Source organism: Colossoma macropomum, unplaced genomic scaffold, assembly GCF_904425465.1.
Source record: "Colossoma macropomum unplaced genomic scaffold, Colossoma_macropomum, whole genome shotgun sequence".
Classification (NCBI taxonomy): domain Eukaryota; kingdom Metazoa; phylum Chordata; class Actinopteri; order Characiformes; family Serrasalmidae; genus Colossoma; species Colossoma macropomum.
In genome coordinates this window covers 151293-172438 of record NW_023495570.1, presented here as the reverse complement: position 1 = coordinate 172438, position 21146 = coordinate 151293, and the positions used below count along the sequence as shown (strand labels likewise).

The following is a 21146-nucleotide window of genomic DNA, read 5'->3' as shown; positions in this document are numbered from 1 at the left end:
GGCAGGTAACATTCTCCTGGCATTCACCAAACCCAGACTCGTCCATCAGACTGACAGATAGAGAAGTGTGATTCATCACTCCACCGAATTTGGTTCCACTGTTCCAGAATCCAGTGGCAGTGCGTTTTACTTTGACTGACAGGCAAGACTACCAATCACAGCCCACTGTTTTAATGTGGCGGGTAGGAGAGGCGATTAGGAAAATCTTACATATTTATCTTGAAAGTCATCACAATGTTCAGTTCAGGCAGCTGTTTGCTACTGCTGAATAGAATTTAGCACATAATTTACACAGTTGTTTTGTCTGCATTTACATTACAGCAAAGTAAGGCATGTTTTTCTTTCATTCATTTTTGTGGATAAAGGAAGTTGGGCTTTTTCAACTTTATACAAATGAAAAGCAAGTTTTGTTGGGTGATAGTCACTTGGATTGTAAAAGTGTGCTGCAGTGCATTATGTCAACATTTAAAACTTCAGAGTTGATGGAAGAGAAATTAGTGAGAAATTTTTACATTAGCTCACATTTAAAAAAATATATACGTGATGCCTTTTCTTACCTGTTTTATCAGACCATAGATCTAGACTACACCTCTTCCTGCAGCTAAACTCACTCACATTCTAGCAACACACCCACAAAACCAACAGTCAGTGAGGTGAGAGTTTCACACTTCACATAGTTAAACTAATAAATACAGTAACAATATAAAGCTATTTCTGTTAGTTACAGATAAGAATGCAGTCATTCTGTGGTATTAAATATCAGAAGAGAGGCTAATGGCTCTTTGGTCCAGCAGTGATGAAGACAGACTGCAGTCGTGTAGACTCACCTGAAGATTCCTGCAGCACAGAGTAGAGCAGAAGCACACAGAGCAAAATCTTTACTGAGGAACTAAAACCCTGCAGTGTCCACTCTGTGAATAAATTAAAGATTGGCAAGCCTTTTTATTCTCTAGCCCACTAAACACATCCTTTTTCTCTCTCTCATGTGGCCTTTTTCTCTGAATGTATTTTCGCAATACCATGTTCACCACATCCTCAGAAAACTTCTGCTTCTCTTTCTGCTGAAAGTCTTTCTGAATGTCCATTACTGATGTCAGATTTAAAGAACAACCACTGTTTTTGCACATCATATTTCAACAACATATCAACATTTGCAATGTTTTGCTTTGCTTGTTATATTTTTATCAGTATTACTCAAAGATAAAGTGGGTAAGAGAAGTGACTAAAGGAACGTGGTTTCTAGGAATGTGGTTTCTCCATTTCTGATAAACACAGAACCCGTTTGAATGAACGACTAGCAAATGAAAGTAATGTACGATTCAACATTCAAAATTCAGGTGTTTCATTGTGATATGCTAAGTAAAACAGGTGGTAGCACTGTACTATGAAATTCATACTTTGCTAATCATTCGTTCAAAAACAAACACATAAATGAAGAGGTTGGCATAAATAAGTAAACTTAAGTGTTACACTACTTGTGTAGTAACATTCAAAGAACATGAACGTAAAGTTCCATGTGCAGTACTGTGCAAAGAGCAGGGATCAGTGGACCGAAAGTGACAGAGGGCAGCGGTCATAAAATGCCTTTTGCATAATTTCAAATAACAATAGAATGACAACAGCAATAAATGTATGTATGTAGAGTTCAGTGAGTTTCAATAAATAAGGAGTGTGTGTTCAAGAGTTCAACCAGTCAGAGTGAGGAGAAGGGGCAGTGTGTCAAAGAGTTGTTCACAAGCCTGATGGCCTTCTTGCTGTCCTGGAAAACAGAAATACATAGAATGACAAATTCTATGTATTTCTATTGTCCAGGACAACAAGACTCCTGTAGCATCCTAAGAGTAGAAGTGTGAAGAAGCCGAGTTGGGGGATGTGTACTGTCCCTGATGATGTGAAGCCTGACCCTGGTGGGGTAAATGTCCTGTAGGAAGAGGAAGGATGCACCTGAGTTGAACTGTGCAGTTCTGATGACATGCTGGAGAGCCTTCCTTTCCTGAACAGTGCAGTTTCCTACCAGACTCTGATGGAGCCGGTAAGGACACTCTCAATCGCACACCTGCAGAAATTGCTGAGAATTTTGTCTGGCATGCCAAATTTCTTCAACCTTCTTATAAAGTACAGCCTCTGCTGGAACATCTTGATGAACATTCATTTTCTTGGTCTTGTCTGCATTTGCAGAAAGATTGTTGTCATGACACCAGGCCACCTGATCTGCCACCTCCCTCCTGTAGGCTGTCTCGTCCCCACTAGTGATCAGTCCAGTGACTATAATATCATCAGCAAAGTTGATGATGCTGGTGTTCTTCTGGGAGGTCACACAGTGATGTGTAAAAAAGGTGTACAGCAGGGGTCTCAGCACACAGCAGTGGGGGGTCCCTATGCTTACAGGTTCTGTGCTGGATGTGCAGTTGCCAATTCTGACTGACTGGGGTTCATCTATAAGAGTGTTCAGCACTTAGCTGCAAAAGGGAGGGGGTCGTCTGAGGGTGAGGAGCTTTTCAGAGAGTTGGTGTGGGATGACCATAGTGAATACTGTGCTGCAGTCAATAAACAGTGCTTCAACATTGGTGTCCTTGCCCTCTGGGTGTGTGAGGGCTGTGTGAATGGCATTGCTGACTGCATTCACCAGTGGACCAGTTCTGACGGTACGCAAACGGCAGAAGGTCCAAGCTGTCTTGAATGATCTCCTGGATGTGAGTCATGAATATCTTTTCAAAACAGAGGGGTACAATGGTGGTGGACTTGAAGCAGGTGGGTACAGAAGCTTGCGCGAGGGACAGATTGAATATGTCTGCAAGCACATCAGCCAACTCTGATGCACAAACCCTGAGTGCACACCTGAGAATGTTGTCTGGGCCAGCTGCCTTCCATGAGTCTGTTCTCCTCAGTGCCCTTTCCACATCTGCCATCTGCAATCGGTTTTGTGCACTCTCTGTAGCAAAAACCCCCTTTGTCGTCGATACTTAGGGCCTCAAAGCAAGCATAGAACCCATTCAGCTCATCTAGCAGAGTGGTATGGCTAGTTCTGACACTCTTCCTCCTCTGCTGAAAATTTGGGATGTGTTGCAGGCCATGCCACAAGTGGCAGGAGTCCACAGTGGTGTAGTATCCTTTCAACTTCAATCTGTCTTGTCTCTTGGTTTCTTTGATAGAACTATATAGGTTATAGCTGGCGCTTTTGTATGGACCGAACTTCACAGTTTACCAAATTTTCACAGAACAGACCAAAAGAAAAGTTTTAAGAAATATGAATATGTCATAGTGATTCCCAAATATCCTGAACAAGGATGGTCATGAGAAACACTCAATACTAAATCCCAAAACACAGGAAAAACTATCTTGTAAACTGTGTCTTGAATATTTGCTTGAAATGCCCAGTAATGCCCATTATGCATTGAAAAATTGTTGTCTAAAATGAAAGCTACCTGCAACCATGTTGAAAGTGAGACATTTTACCATTTCATAAAAACATTAACTCATTTAGAACTTGATGGCAGCAATGCATCTCAAAAAAGTTGGGACAGGGGCAACAAAAGGCTGGAAAAGTAAGTGGTACTAATAAAAAACAGCTGGAGGATCAATTTGCAATTAACTCACATAACTGAGTATAAAAATAGCATTTTAGAGAGGCAGAGTGTCTCAGACTCAAAGATGGGCAGAGGTTCAAGCTCTAAATTAGTTAATGTTTTTCATGAAAGGGTAAAATGTCTCATTTTCAACATCTGATATGTGTTCTATGTTCTGTTGTGAAAAAAATATGGGTTTATGAGATTTGCAAATCATTGCATTTTGTTTTTATTTACATTTATTTACATTTTACACAGTGTCTTGTATAATTGTGGGTTGTATATTTGTGAGTCGTATGGTGTGTATTAAAGCTGGAAAGTGAGCTACGCATGCAGCAAATAAATGTTATATCATTGCCACACAAGGAAAACTGGAATTTTCATCCTAAAAAATAACACCATTTTTATTAAAAAAAAAACAAAACAAAATTAACCAATAGAAAAATAAATGAAAATGCTGTATTTGTTGTTGCAACACCACATAAACATGTGCCACCGAAGTGCAACCTCACTGCAAGCTCCATCCACAAGCAGCCCCAAGAAGCAAGCCAGGAACCCGGAATCTCCTCCTGGGCCACGCCTCAACCTCAGAGCCGGTTCACCACAGAGAGACTGCCCAGGCTTCAAGCTCCATCCTCGGGTAGCTGAGCCGTCCAGAGCTGTTCATCGACCGTGGTGCATTGCCTGTGTGAAGTCCCCACCAAGGCTCCAGGGCCAGCGACGGAAAGCCAGCAGGTGAGCTCCAGCCGGTTCTCAAGCGACCCATCTCGGAGGACCCATAGTCCGGTTTCCCGACTCCAAAGTTGCTCTATAGATCCTTTGTCCTTAAGTTTCGAGTTGCTTTCCCAAGAAGCGCCCTCAGCCTTCTTTTCATACCATTTTAAACTGTGAAATGTTACATTACCTGAGCCATTCCTTTGTTTGTTTATTTCTTTTCTTTTGTTTATTAACCAAGTTCTCCAACTGTAGTGTCATATTTAGCCAATAAAGTTCACTTTTGATTGAAGCATCCTCGGCACAAGTGTCTGTCTCTTCCCCGCATTGGTCTGTAGACTTTAAACTAAATCCAAGTTACTCTGACTTCCTCTTAAGTTTAAGCAATAATAATCTTATTCATAATCAAATTAAAACTGCAATAACCGCAACACGCCTCACTGTTGGCCGTGAAGACACCCAGTAACCAGGGGCAACCAAAGATGACAAACTGGGTGATGGTTTTAAAGAAAATAGTCCTACAAAGAGAAAAAAGAGAGGATGGACATTCTGCTGATGTTTGTGTCTGTTTGGAGTAGAAGTTTAGGGTTTTCTTTCTTTTCTTTCTATTTGTTTCGGAATATGGTCCAAAAGTTTGAATGACTAAGTATTTAAAAATTGCAAAACTTTAAGGTAGCATTTCAGTTTAGGTTTGCATTATAATACCTTTATAATGATATTAAGACTTATCAAGCCAGTAGTTGGGAATTAACCGGAAATTCATTACTAACTGGATAAATAAATGGATTTAAAAACAGTGGCATTTCTTCACAAGATCTTAAGAAAATGATGTCTTTATCCCGGGGGAACCAGTGTTTGCAATGTTGTAATAATGACATAAATAACTCAAGATCTCGAGAAAACATAACAATTATTAACTCGGGCCATATCTATGTTTTTAGACTTGGAATTCTTATTGTTTAAGTGTAATCTTGCAGTCAGAGTTATCAAATATCATATGGGACAAATTCTTTATTATAGAGTCATTTATAGAGGTATTTTAGATCAAATCTCAAATTATAAGCTATAGTATATTAATAATGCTTTATTGAAATTTAAATTATACCATCAAAAAGATAAATTTCACCAGTTTCATAATTCAGATTGACATCTGCCTGTAACATCAGACTTCATAATAATAATCATCTTACATACTATTTATATATATATATAAAAAAAAACGAAATGCTTATTTAATAGACCAAAAAAGACCATAACATAATTTAAGATGAATGGCGTGTGTTACCTGGTTTGTTTTATCTGTGAAACTTGACTGTTCAGGCGAGCCAGAGAAGATCGCAGACTGATAGTAATCAAACTGAAAAGGATCATGTTGGACTTCTATCCTTATCAAACCTCTCTTGTCTTCAGGTACATACTGTGTTTATCAACAGTCAAAAAACAGCATGTATAAAGATAAACTAATAAATACAGTGACAATATAAAGCTATTTCTGTTAGTTACAGATAAGAATGCAGTCATTCTGTGGTATTAAAAATCAGAAGAGAGGCTAACGGCTCTTTGGTCCAGCAGTGATGAAGACAGACTGCAGTCGTGTAGACTCACCTGAAGATTCCTGCAGCACAGAGTAGAGCAGAAACACACAGAGCAACATTTTTCATGAGAAACTGAAAAACTCTCTCTCTCTTTATCTCCGATTCAGCACTGTCCACTCGGAGAGTAAATCAAAGATCAGCAGTCATTTTTATTCTCCAGCTCATTAACTGCATCCTATTTATACTCTCTCTCTCTCTCTCTCTCTCTCTCTCTCTCTCTCTCTCTCTCTCTCTTTTGCATACTTGTGGCCATGTTCACCACATCCTGAGAAAACTTCTGCTTCACTTTCTGCTGAAAGTCTTTCCGATGACCCATTACTAAAGTCAGATTTGAAGAACAACCACCACTGATGGTGTTTTTGTACAGCAAAGTTCAGAATATTGTTTAGTAACTCTCTTAAATACTTCACAAAATTGTAATGTTTTGCTATATTTGAGCAGTTTTCACCTTGGGGCAACATTCATTTTCTTGGTCTTGTCTGCATTTGCAGAAAGATTGTTGTTTTGACACCAGGCCACCTGATCTGCCACCTCCCTCCTGTAGGCTGTCTCGTCTGTTTTGTGGCCTCTGTGTAGCAAAAACCCCCTCTGTCGGCCGATACTGAGGTCCTCAAAGCAAGCATATCACCCATTCAGCTCATCTAGCAGAGTGGTGTGGCTAGTTGTGGCAGGTGTCCACAGTGGTGTAGTATCCTTCCAGCTTCAATCTGTCCTATCTCTGTGTTTCTTTGATAGATCTATGCAGGGCATATCTGTCTCTTTTATATTCTTCAGCATTGCCTGAGACAAATGCAGCGTAGCAAGCGCATAGCATGGACCGAACTTCACAGTTTACTAGATTTTCACAGAGCAGACCAAAAGAAAAGTTTTAAGAAATGTGAATACAGTATGCCATAGTGAATCCCAAATATCCTGAACAAGGATGGTCATGAGAAACACTCAATACTAAATCCCAAAACACAAGAACAACAATCTGGTAAACTGTGTCCTGAACATTTGCTTGAAATGCCCAGTAATGCCCATTATGCATTGAAAAATTGTTGTCTAAAATGAAAGCTACCTGCTACCATATTGAAAGTGAGACATTTTACCATTTCATGGAAACATTAACTCATTTAGAACTTAATGGCAACAACACATCTCAAAAAGGTTGGACGGGGCAACAAAAGGCTGGAGGTTCAAGCTCTAAATTAGGTAATGTTTTTCATGAAAGGGTAAAATGTCTCACTTTCAACATCTGATATGTGTTCTATGTTCTGTTGTGAATAAAATAAGGGTCTATGAGATTTGCAAATCATTGCAGTTTGTTTTTATTTACATTTATTTACATTTTACACAGCGTCCCAACTTGTATAATTGTGGGTTGTATATTTGTGGTGTGTATTAAAGCTGGAAAATGAGCTATGCATGCAGCAAATAAATGTTATATCATTACCACACAAGGGAAAAAATATATTTCCATTATCATTCATATCATTCATTATTTACTAACAGAATAATATGCATAGACTGGGATTTTCATCCTAAAAATTAACAGTTTTTATTTAAAAAAAAAATAAAAATAACCAATAGAATAATAAATGAAAATGCTGTATTTGTTGTTGCAACACCACATAAACAAGTCCTCAGTGCCTATGGAAAAAGAACTCTTGTATATGAGGCTTCTTTACATAACATTTGCATAAGAAGTTAAGTTTTTTTGAGAAATTACGTTGGAGTTACTTCAGTCTTTAACCTACTGAACACCAGAACATTATTATCATAGCTATGATTTCAACAGGCATGTAGATTTGGATTTCATCCCTGTGTGGTTTAGACTTCAGTGACAGAAGTTACGTAGTAAGTAGTCACACAGCTACCACACAGCAACTTCCTGTATTTTTGCCTTACCTGAAAAGAAACATCAAACAGTGTCAGAATGCAAGTACAATCAGGACAAAATTAGATCAAATAAGCATTGGTCTTCCTGCAGGATTGTCCATGCTTGACTACAAGAGATCCTGAACTACACAAAAGACACAACTGTGCAGAACCCATGAGGCTAATATGTGCCCATATGTGCTATAATAATATTAGACTGCATGTCTTGAACGTTGTCACAGATGTCATGATAAACGTCATACAGTTTTGTCTGGTTTCAGTATGGTGGGTAGTGCGGTGATGGCTAACCTCTTTACTGAGGACACAGTGGACGATAAAGATGAAAGTGCCCTGCTGAGAGTTGAGGATCAAGAAGATAATCTCTAGCGCCTCACTGTTGGCCGTGAAGACACCCAGGATCCAGGGGCAACCAAAGATGACAAACTGGGCCATGGTTTTAAAGAAAATAGTCCTACAAAGAGAAAAAAGAGAGGATGGACATTCTGCTGATGTTTGTGTCTGTTTAGACTAGAAGTTTAGGGTTTTCTCTTTCTATTTGTTTTGGAATATGGTCCAAAAGTTTGAATGACTAAGTATCTAAAATTTGCAAAACTTTAAGGTAGCATTTCAGTTTAGGTTTGCATTATACTGCCTTCATAATGATATTAAGACTTATCAAGCCAGTAGTTGGTAATTAACCCAGAAATTCATTACTAACTGGAATTAATCAAAGGTATTTTAGATCAAATCTCAAATTATAAGATATATCTTGTTAATAATGCTTTATTGAAATTTAAATTATACCATCAGACAGATAAATTTCACCAGTTTCATAATTCAGATTGACATCTGCCTGTAACTTCATAATAATAATCATCTTACATACTATTTATATACACTAACATAATTTAAGATGTACGGCTTGTGTTACCTGGTTTGTTTTATCTGTGAAACTTGACTGTTCAGGCGAGCCAGAGAAGATCGCAGACTGATAGCAATCAAACTGAAAAGGATCATGTTGGACTGTAAATGTAAAGAAAACTAGGTTATGCTTAGGTTTAACTGTTTCAACAGCTAATTTGTTAGTAATTTAAGAACACTGTTCGCTGATTTGATCCCTTCAATGCCCACCCATGGGTCCAAGGTTTTATAACCTAAGAATAGTTCAACTAGTTTGCATTGAAGTCACTTTAGTTACTGAATAATAAGCATTAGTATGTAATAAACCTGGCATTTTAAGGGGTTAACTGTGACTGTAATGGGTGGTTCCATGTGTACTTACTGCAAGGATGAAAAAAACAGGGCCCAGAAAACTCCAGTTGAAACCTTTGCTTGTCGTAAGCCAGCATCTAAAGAGAGCAAAGGGGTCGATCAATACTTGACTAGTTGTAATGGGGAGATTTTTACTTTGCTTAAATATTATAGAAGTTAATTGCTTGTACTTTTTGCTCAGTTATATTTCCAAAAGGATGTTTTTACTCTTTTTGTTTTCATTTAGACATTCAAAGTACTCATGACAAAACTCAGATCAGGAGATTTTTCTCCTTTTCTCTGACAAATTTGTGTACATTTGGATATATTGCTTTGGTAAAACATTCAAGCAAATTCATATTCAGTGTAAAACAAAACAACTATGATAATTGTCTTTGTGTGAGGACCAGTACCAACAATTAGTCACCACTACACCACATCTGTAATGTCCAGCTAGGCCACCTCCGGCCACTAGGAGGGGCAGAAGAGCCAAGACTAAGTAATTAGGGCTGAGCAGCAGCAGCTGTGGGCACCCTATTTAAGGGGTGATCACATGCCGCTCGCCGCTCAGTCTCGAGTTCACGATGCTACATTCAGGCTGCCTTTAATCTCGGTATCTGTTTCAAGGCTTTGTTTTCTCTAGTTGTTCTCCAGTGTAAGTATATAAAAAATCTATTAAACATTACTCCATGCTTAAGGAGAAGTGAGGGTGAGATCAAAGAAGGAAGTTAACATCACACACCACCAAAAAGAAAACTTTGAATCCCTCTGTTAAAACATTTGCTATGTGCTTTTACATAGCCGAGTATGTTTAAATGCAGATACTTTATGACTTTCACTGTACAAGTGTATTCTTGGCTCCACACGTCCACTCTTAACTGAGTAAGACTTTGATAAAGTACTCATACTCAAGTACTTAAAAATAGAATTTCAACTATAATTTCTTTGTACTTTTTATAGTGCTGCTGATTATTGAAGTACAACAACCAAACTTCATCTCACAACGCCTAATGAAAATAAATCTGAAGACATTAAATTTGTATTATTCTCCACACTCACTCTTCACTGCTGTATCCGTCAGGTACCACTCCAGCAGACATGCCCACCACAACCAAAGCTACCATATATCCAACCGAAGTTAAAAGCTTCCAGTTAAGCACCTCCTTATGCTTTGATTTAGGACGTGATAGGTTCTTTATAGCGAGGAAGAGCATCAGTGCCTCAATGAACATCCACACAAAAGCAGAGAGGAAGAGGAAGTGCACAATGCCTGCCAACACTGCACACGCCAACTGCAGAAAGAGTGAATTAAATACAGAAATATTATTAGTGCTGCAGTTTCCTGCAACTTTACACTATATTATTACAATATACAACTTATTACTGTTTCCTTAATTTTGATGGTGAACTAGAGATTATTTGTTGATATTTCCTTGTCTTTATTATACTATATACACTACATGGACAAAAGTATGGGGAAACCTACACATTACTCCCTCAGAAGCTTTAATGACATTCCATTCTAAATCCATTTGCCTTAATATGGAGTTGGTCCCCCTTTGCAGCTGTAACAGCTTCCACTCTTCTGGGAAGCTTTCTACAAGATTTTGGAGTGTGTCTGTGGGAATTTCTGTCCATTCATCCAGAAGAGCATTTATGAATTGACGAGAGGGCCTGACTCACAATCTCAGTTCTACTTCATCCCAAAGGTGTTTGATGGGGTTGAGGTCAGGGCTCTGTGAGGGCCAGTCATATTCTTCCACACCAAACTCACCCAGCCATGACTTTATGGACCTTGCTTTGTGCACTGGGGCTCAGTCATGCTGGAATAGGAAAGGATCTTCGCCAAACAGTTCCCACAAAGTTGGAAGCGTACAATAGTCCAAAATGTCTTGGTCTGCTGAAGCATTAAGGTTTTCCTTTGACTGGAGCTAAGGGTCTTGGCCAACCCCTGAAAAACAGCCCCATATCATCATCCCTCCTCCACCAAACTTTACAGCGGTCAGACAGGTAATGTTCTCTTGGCATTCGCCAAACCCAGCCTCGTTTATCAGACTGACCGATAGAGAAGCATAATTCATTGCTTTACAGAATATGTTTCCACTGCTTCAGTGGCGGTGTGCTTTACCCCACTCCCCCCCAACCCTTGACTCTGTGCAGTTCTTTTGCTGATGTTGCTTCCAGAGGCTATTTGGAACTCTTTAGTGAGTGATTCAACAGAGTATGGGCACTGTGGGTTTCAGCACTCAGCAGCCCCACTCTGTCAGTTTTGCGTGGTCTACCACTTCGTGGCTGAGCTGTTGTTGCTGTTGTTGAAGAGGCAAGTCTAACAGGAAATTTCACAAACTTACTTGTGGCAGAGGTGGCATCCTGTGACAGTGCCATGTTTAAAGTCACTAAGCTCATCAGTGCGAGCCTCTACTGTCAGTGTTTGTCTATTGAGATTGCAAATTTTTTAAATATTTTGTTGTCTGTGAACAAACCCAGACACGAGAGCTCTTGAGGAGCTCAGGTTGATAAATCACTTCAGATATAGCATAGAATACTAAGTCAATTCTTGGAACAGCAATGCATTTTATTTCACTGTTTAATGTATAGAATTTCCATTCTCTTTCATCTTTTTGTAATAACTGAAACTGTGTTTTGCATAAAAAAGTACATTTCTTTCAAAGTCAAATGTTTTATAGACATGTCAGATTATTTTTCACATGTATTTGTGAAAAAAACTTCATCATATATGAAAAGATGCTTATCTGAAAAAAAATCATGTGATCACATTATTCACATGTTAAGTGTTTGTGTGATCATGTATTTTTCAGACACTTCACATGTGGAATATGTAATTTTTTTGTAAAGGCATTCACTAATAAGTTTGTCTATGTTAGGTTAGCATTACACATACAGTACTGTATTTCATTTCATCACTAAGTTTAGCTTAAACACAGACAATTTAAGCTTGTGAGACTTTCAAATCATATTCTTTATTCCTGTGTTGCATTTTTACTTTGTATCCATCATAAATATTAAAACCTAAAGCCTAACTCTCGTGGAGAAGCTTATTAGCCCATGTTTATCTGCTGGGCTGGTCATTCCAGGCCTTAGCAAGCCATTTTTAATTCTTCAATTTAAAATACAGACTACCATCATCTTCTGCCGTGAAGCTTTATTCTTTTATCTGGGTGCATTAAGTCTGCATGTCTACCATCAGTAGTAGTTTGGGGTTGTGTGCAAAAGTGCAAGCTTTCACAGGAAACAAGAGGCATTCGTGAGATGATGGAAGGCAATCTTCTGCAGGCTTTAGGCATTAGTTCTTTGACATTAGATTGGAGCGTCTGGGCCCTAACCTTTCCTTTAACCTTAACCTATACCCAAAACCTAAACTTACCCTAACACTCATTCTAAACATAGCACTAACTGAAACACTAAACCAAAACCTGACCTTAACACTCACTCCGACTCAAAACTCAAACCTATTCTTAACATTCACTGTAAACCCTGCCCGTAACCTCAACTCTACACGTAACCTATACTGGGAAAATAAAATGGAACCTAACCAAATATTTGGAAAAAATCATTTATAAACAGATTTCATGACTAGATGTGAGTATCTGTAAAAATAATAACCCTTACATGAAGCTACAAATATGCAATAATTTCCTGTGGAGGGTGTGTGTAGGTAATGACACTCACCTGGTATTTTTTCTTCACTAATGTTTGTGTGAGCAGGAAGAGGAGGTGGCCCAATAACAGGCTTATATACAGGTTGATCCGAGCCGTGTTGATCACTCTCGGGTTCTTCCGACAGAGGGCAAAAGTCAACAGAGCCAATCCCAGGAACACCAGCCCAAATGACACGACCACCATGTTGATCACTTCAAAGCGATGTTCACTCTGAAATTAATATTCAGTAGGAAATCTATAGTCAAATTAACCAACAAGTTACAAAAGATAGCTTTTCTTAGACTTATAGAGTGTCAGACATAGATGCCTTAGTTCTAAAACAATTATATAGTAAGACAGCTTTCTGCACATGAGTTATCAGATATGGATACACTTACACTTATAAAGTAACATAAATATCCATACCTGAGTTCTACCACACTTTTATAGTAACATACACCGATCAGGCATAACATTATGACCATTATGATCCTTGTTTCTACACTCATTGTCCATTTTATCAGCTCCACTTACTATACAGGTGCACTTTGTAGTTCTACAGTTACAGACTGTAGTCCATCTGTTTCTCTGCATACTTTATTAGCCCCCTTTTACCCTGTTCTTCAGTGGTCAGGACCTCCATGGACCCTCACAGAGCAGGTACTATTTGGGTGGTGGATCATTCTCAGCACTGCAGTAACACTGATGTGGTGGTGGTGGTGGTGGTGGTGTATTAGTGTGTGTTGTGCTGGTCTGAGTGGATCAGACACAGCAGTGCTGCTGGAGTTTTTAAACACTGTGTCCACTCACTGTCCACTCTATTAGACACTCCTACCTTGTCAGTCCACCTTGTAGATGTAAAGTCAGAGATGATAGCTCATCTGCTGCTGCACAGTTTGGTCATCCTCTAGTCCTTCATCAGTGGTCACAGGACGCTGCCCACAGGACGCTGTTGGCTTGATATTTTGCAACACACAATAACACACCACCACCACATCAGTGTTAGTGTAGTGCTGGGAATGATCTACCACCCAAATAGTACCTGCTCTGTGAGGGTCCATTGGGGTCCTGACCACTGAAGAACAGGGTAAAAGGGGGCTAACAAAGTATGCAGAGAAACAGATGGACTACAGTCTGTAACTGTAGAACTACAAAGTGCACCTATATAGTAAGTGGAGCTGATAAAATGGAAAATGAGCATAGAAATAAGGAGGTGGTCATAATGTTATGCCTTATCGGTGTAGATATCCATACCTGAGTTCTATCACACTTATAAAGTAACATAGATTTGCATACCTGAGTTCTACAATTTACAAAGTAACATAGATACTTGCACATACTACCAACATAGGTTCAAAGTAATGTACATTATATATAACTGGCTTTTTCTCTCTCTCTCTCTCTCTCTCTCTCTATATATATATATATATATATATATGTACACACACACACACACACACATTATGATTTGTTATTAGACCAGGACGCTTTTCGCTGTGGTAGCAGTGTTTGACTAGGTGGTGAGCTGGGACATTTTTCACTGGAGTAGGGGAATCTGATTAGGGCGGTGTTCTCTGTGTTGTCACATGAGCATATACACTATCTTGTTGTAAACTTGATGTTTTGGTAAGATTTATGGTCCATATCCAGAGTAAATCTTCTCTGATTACCTGACATGGGTTGATCTGCATGATAAGAGCGAAGGTTGATAGGTGAGTACTGGAGCACACAGTATGGCTGCTGTTGGTCGTTGTAAGTGTACAGCCATCTGTGACCCAATCAGTTTCATTCCAGTACACACAGGAATGTACATAATTGGGATTCAACGCCTGACCAAGAGACCCAGGGAAAAAATGATAAAAAATAACATCAGCTTTTTTGAAATGTATATGTAAAAAAAGCTAAAATTAAGATTTGGAAAAATATATGAAATCAGTTTAAATGTAAAAATATTATCAAGCAAGCAGAAAGCACAATTGATTGTTTAAACCACTGTGACTATTGTTTTTGAATTGTATCACATTTCTTGGCATAATTTAGATTTCTAATCTGAAACGCAACACACAAACCATTAAAGCCACCATTTGGGTGAGATTAAAATGCAGCCCCAAACTTACTGGATCTTAGATTTTATAAAACCATCTATAATAATAAAATAAAAATAAAAAAACATTTGCCATCACTTTTTATACTATTTATGTCTTTTGCTTAGTGTCAGTTTATAGGTTTGGAGCTTTACTGTGCTAAAGTTTTTGGCCAGATATACTGAGCCTTTTGCACCAGTTTCAGCCACAAAAAAGGATGCATCCTACTCACATGTGTAAAGACCTGGCACCTGTTTTGTTTATTTCTTTAAGGTAAGTTAACTCGTCTTCTACAGAGAACACACTTAAATGTGGCATTTTTCTGCAAATTTGATTGCACAATTTCAACTTATTTACTGAGTTTAACATATTGAAAAAAACAAACATTAATTACAGGTCACATTTTATATTGTTTTATATTATTACATTTCAAGTTCAGCAAATAAACTGTGTTCTCTGTAGTGCGTTATTACATTTTTTTCTGAAATAAAAATGGAGGCGCTCAAAATGTTTTCACAGATGTTATTTGATATCCTGTAAACATTTGCATGAAAATAGAACAGAATGCATAGTTTTGTTCTCTAAACAAGATATTCAGTTTATAGTTACTGACATGAAATGAAAAAAGAGAACCATTTTGTATGTTTTTGCTGTTTCAGAAGAGAATGATAAACGCTTAGGTCCAAATAAACATGTCCGGAGCTATATATACATACATATATACATACAATCAGATGCTATCAGTTCATCTAAAGAGAAAGGAATAACTCACTTTAAGATGCTTCAGGGTGAAATTGACTGGTGTGTCGAGGCTTCTGTTTTTGGTTTTTGGGAGCGTGGCTGAAACCACAGCGGATGTGATGCATTTTGTTGTGTTGAATGTATTGGCATTGAACAGGCTCAAATTCGACATGTTGGTGTAGCTCATGAAGGCTACAGCAGCGTGCCCTAAAACACAGATTAAATACCATACAATCATTATACAATATCATTTTTTTTCCATTGCATTTTTTCAAGCATTTCTAAAACTGCAGTTATAATATATGGAAAAAGTATGACTATTAACAACCATGCAAGACCTTTATGTATAAATGCTCAGGCTGCTGCATATTATTATTTTTGTTATTAGTTTTTTTAATTATTGGATTTTTATTTTCTAGTGTGATCAGATTTTCACAAGTCATAACAACAGATAAAGACTACCAAATGAAACAAATAACACAAACTATTTGTATAGTTTTTCATTATTTTCTTGAGCAAAGTGATCTAACATTTAATGTCTATTGGCAAAAATATGAGATCCTTTGTTTTCAGTAACTATTGTGACCACCTTGGGTAGCAATGAATTGTCTTCTGCTTTAAGCATCCTTTCTTGATTAACTGGTGTTTTTAGCGTCATTGTCATTCTGCAGGACTCAGTTCATGGATGGATGCCCAAACATTCTCCTGTAAAATGTCCTGATACAATCAAATTATGGCAAGCTGTGACAGTCCAATAGCACCAGAACAGCCCCAATCCATGATACTGCCACCATCATGTTTCACAGCTGGGAGGAGGTGCTTATGCTGGAATGCCCTGTTCAGTTTTTGCTGAACATAAGAACTCTCATTTCAGCCATAAAGATCTTCTCTGTCCATATAACATAATTTAAATGATCTTCTGGCACCAGGTGGTCTTTAGTTAACTAAATATTGGCTTTCTCTGTGCTGTGATTTCTTACATACTATTTTTATTACTATTATTATTATTATTATTATTATTATATTATTTACACTTGGAGTCATTTTTGTTGGATGACCACTGCTGGGATGAGTAACAATGGTGATGAATTTTCTCCTATCTGCCTCACAGTGGATTAGTGAAGTTGTTTGGCAATTGTTTTCTCAGGTCTTCAGAAATCTCCTAGGGTCAGTTACACTGACATTTGATTGTCAAACAATTAATTGGACCTCCTGACCCTAATAGATTACCAAACTGATACTTCTAGCAGTTTACATGCTTTTGCCAACCAACCAAAATAATATAGGATCATTTTGTTTAGTAAATGAATGAAAAATTACGTATGCAAGTTTGGGGTTTATTTCATTGGGTTCTCTTTTTCAATTGTTATGAGCCAAATGAAAATTTGATCACATTGTAGGTCACTTATATCCCAAATTTCGCATGATTGCGAAGGGTTCACAAACTTTCAAGCAGCACTGTACCTAAGAGGAAGACAATAATACAGGTTGGTACCAATGTCACTAACACTGATCATACCTTGATTAATTTTATTTCTCGAAATCCCATTCAGATCCATGTCCATTTTAGCATGTGGTGTGTGAAGCTGAAGCATTTCCTTTAAGGAAGAATTTTGTCCAACTACAAAAACACAAACCTCTAACAGAGAAACATAATGTAGGTAAGTGGGTTCATATACAAATATGTGCATTGATGAGCAGCACAATACAATGCATGTCTATGTGGTTACCTATATTTTTAAGGGAGATGCTAACAGAAGAGTTGGTCTCTACTGTCTTCACCAAAGTAGACACCAGTTTCTCAGTGGCATTCAGCATTCTATTGAAAGAGGAAACTAGTCCATCTTGGTTAGTTTTTCCAGTAATGAGACTGTTTTGTTGAGTGATAAGGTAATTCAGTGTGTCCTCCACATCCTGTTCAACAATAAGAAAGAAGCTGAAGTGTATATACAAAAGCCAAATGCTATTGGCTAAGACAAATAGGTCATAAAAGTGTTAAAACAGCATTTAGAGAAACCAGTCAGAAGCATCTGAGTAATAGTTTACTTCTAAATGACCTATTAGGTCCAAAAATATTACTTACTTTCTTTGGTAACACTTGATCTGTGATGTTGTCAATCTGACTCAAGAGGTTGTTTGTACAGTCTAGGGTGGCATTAGCCTAGGAAAAAGCAAGTAATATTACACTTTGAACTTTGTACAGTTAGTTAGGGCTATTGAGAGATTTGGAGAAGTCAATATGCTTCACAGTAACGTGTCTCCAGACCTTGCAAGCTTCAAGAGTCTTGATAATCAGACCTGAAATGAGAAAGGTTGTTATAAGAACAGGACTTAAAATATTATCCTGGTATAACCAAGAAACCATAATTTCATTTAACTGGAGAACTCTGAGTAAATCTTCAAACGATTTATGAATAGGATGTGAAATAATCTGACACCACGGCTTTTGTCATTATTTAGGAAATGCATTTACTTAGTCATGACTACAGTCCATTTCAAATGACCTCTGACCATCTTAAGGGTGGACAATAAATCAAACATGCCCCTAATTTATGAAGCACTCTAGGAACTTATGGAAAGATTTAATAAAACATTCCCTGATTAATAATCAATAGACTAAATTTTGGCCAACTTGAGCATTTGGAGATCTCCTAAAAAAGGTAAGATTGGGAAACAGGCTATGCATGCATTTGGAATATCACCTCTAAAAGAGGATGAACTCACAAAAAAGAAACTGAACAAATTGCAGCTACAAGTTATGGTTGAAAGGAAGGGAATTGTTGGATGACAGTATAAACTATAGCTGAAGTGAAAACTAATAAAAGGGAATTGTATTAGATGACTAAGATGATATGGAATTTTGTAAAAGGGGTGGGGTGATTACTTCATCACCCCAAAGGGCAATAAATAGGGATGCCTTGAGATTATCTTTGCATTGTGGTTGTCCGGAAACCATCTTGCCACTTAAAGCTCAATAAAGAGAAGGCCTTTTCCTTCCTTCCACAAGAACCGGAAGTCTTTTTATTCTTTATACTTCTTTTTTATTCCTTTTCATCCTTTTTACTTTTTGTTGATAGTTTTAAATCTTTCAAAGTAAGACTATAGATAGTTATTAGGGCAATAGCATACAATTTATTAGAGATGCTCATAAATGTCTAGGCCCTGGGCAGAAGAGACAGCTCTTGGTCACGACAGAACACTGGGTTGTCTGGCTCGTATAAAATAAATAACAGACTACTTGATAGGACATACTTTTTGTACAGGCTTATAATGGGGAAACTCAGTGAAATGCATATTATTTACACCATCACAATGTTTTAAAGTTTGTTTTTGCCTCCTGGATATTGCATAGGGACCTGCAATTTTCAGGCTATAGGATGGGATAGATGGGAGTTTGCTAAAAGAATCATAGCACTAAGTGAATCATAAATATAGCCTGAAAGTGAAGTATGATCACTGTTGTTTTTCTTTCTGCTAGAGGCAGTATGTAGCACAGAAGAGTTGAAACAGAAGCTCAGAATGCTACTAATGACTGTTAACACTAAATCTTAATCAGATGTCCCTGAGTTTACTATTCTTGATGTGGTGAGAGCTTAAAAGTTCCTGTGAAACTTTTTTTTGACACACGGACATCATAGCTGGGGGGGTTAGTGAAACTGAGTTCCAAAGGACCCTATTTGAAGATGGCCCTCAAGTGTCTAGAGCTAAAAGTTTTACTTTCTTGTACAAACTTAAATTTGCCAACATGGACAAAAAGGGACTTCATCTGCATCATCATTTTTTGGCGAAGGAACTAAGGGAGCTTAGGCAGTACTCATGTGCCCAAATATGCCCTAAGATAAGTTCTGTGGGTGCACATTTAAAGCTACTTTTTTACATGTTTAAATGTGTTTTTACCTCTCTAAATACATATGAACTGAAAGCAAATGTAGGTCAAAGTTTCCATGTAAATATATAGCTGAAGTTGTAGTAGGTATTTTTCACATTCAACAGATAAAAAATGAATGATATTTGAATTAAACAGCCTAAGTTGCATTACCACTAATAAGATAAAAAAAAAAAAAAAAGCTATTAGTCTTATTTCCAGTTTTCCTTAAAAAATGGTCAGGCACAGCGTGAAACAAGGCAATCACTGAATAAATTTACTTTTGCTTTAGTCATTCAAAAACATTATCCAATATTTATGTAACTATATAAACTGCAGGCCATAGAAAAAGTAACTCTTAATGGAGCACAAGTAAACTTTAATACATTTTCATCAAGCAATACATCACTAAATAGAGCATCATTATAACTTGTGTAGTCAGCAGTCATCATGTCAGTATTCACCTTCTGCATTAACCACCCTAAGAAATTTTAAACCCTGGTAAAAAAGTTATTTTATTAAATTAAAAAAGTTTATTAAATTAAAAAAGTATTATTATTAAATTACCAGGAGTAGAAGAAGGTGGAGAAGCTGTTGTCCCAGCTGAGGTTTGTTCAGGGATCCCTACAGGAGTTAGGAAAAGTAGTCTGTTAGGTCTTCTCTCTTGTATTAGTAGCCTAACCCAACTATTTCAATGAAAGCTTGTGAAATAACCTGAAGTACACTATATTGCGAAAAGTATTCGCTCGTCTGCCTTCACATGCATATGAACTTGTGTGACATCCCATTCTTAATCCAGGGTTTAATATGATGTCAGCCACCCTTTGCAGCTATAACAGCTTCAACTCTTCTGGGAAGGCTTTCCACAAGGTTTAAGAGTGTGTTTATGGAAATTTTGGCCATTTTCCAGAAGCACATTTGTGTGGTCAGACACTGATGTTGGACAAGAAGGCCTGGCTCGCAATCTCCGCTCTTATTCATCCCAATGGTGTTCTGTCGGGTTGAGATCAGGACCCTGTGCAGGCCAGTCAAGTTCTTCCACACCAAACTCGCTCATCCATGTCTTTATGGACCTTGCTTTGTGCACTGGTGCGCAGTCACAATGTTGAGAGCGCAAAATTGTCCAAAATCTCTTGGTCTGCTGAAGCATTAAGAGTTCCTTTCACTGGAACTAAGGGGCCAAGGAGCCCAACTCCTGAAAAACAACCCCACACCATAATCCCCCCTCCACCAAACTTTACACTTGGCACAATGCAGTCAGACAAGTACCGTTCTCCTGGCAACCGCCAAACCCAGACTTGTCCATCGGATTGCCAGATGGAGAAGCGTGATTTGTCACTCCAGAGAACACGTCTCCACTGCTCTAGAGTCCAGTGGCGGCGCTTTACACCGCTGCATTCTATGCTTTGCATTGCGCTTGGTGATGTAAGGCTTGGATGCAGCTGCTTGGCCATGGAAACTCATTCCATGAAGCTCTCTATGCTGTTCTTGAGCAAATCTGAAGGCCACATGAAGTTTGAAGTTCAGTTTGCATGCCTAGGTGCTTGGTTTTATACACCTGTGGCCATGGAAGTGATTGGAACACCTGAATTCAATTATTTAGATGGGTGAGTGAATACTTTTGGCAATACAGTGTACCTGCTAAAGCAAAAGTCATTTGTCCTGTTGTATCTATTTGTTTTATTAGCTGGTACATGACCAATCAGGATTTCTTTCACAGTGGGATCCCAACGTTTGTATGACATATTTGCATAATGCAGGCTGGGTATTGTAGCAACAGATCACTTGGATAAAAACACAAATGCCACTT

At 38.0% G+C, this 21146-nt stretch overlaps 1 protein-coding gene across 1 annotated transcript in view; it reads right to left on the bottom strand.

Annotated features, from left to right (window-relative positions):
• Positions 1–5829: 5829 nt before the first annotated feature.
• Positions 5830–21146, bottom strand: part of LOC118802479 (adhesion G protein-coupled receptor E3-like) — a 57228-nt gene continuing 41911 nt past the window's right edge. Inside the window, exons 7-19 of the mRNA XM_036563020.1 lie at positions 17738–17769; positions 17555–17632; positions 17202–17385; positions 16991–17110; positions 15503–15678; positions 14317–14475; positions 12677–12877; positions 10046–10278; positions 9018–9084; positions 8667–8758; positions 8045–8207; positions 7712–7765; positions 5830–5895 (exon numbers count right to left, since the gene is read on the bottom strand). Of these exons, the coding sequence (XP_036418913.1) occupies positions 5830–5895; positions 7712–7765; positions 8045–8207; positions 8667–8758; positions 9018–9084; positions 10046–10278; positions 12677–12877; positions 14317–14475; positions 15503–15678; positions 16991–17110; positions 17202–17385; positions 17555–17632; positions 17738–17769 (1625 nt within the window). The remainder of the gene's footprint in view (positions 5896–7711; positions 7766–8044; positions 8208–8666; positions 8759–9017; positions 9085–10045; positions 10279–12676; positions 12878–14316; positions 14476–15502; positions 15679–16990; positions 17111–17201; positions 17386–17554; positions 17633–17737; positions 17770–21146) is intronic.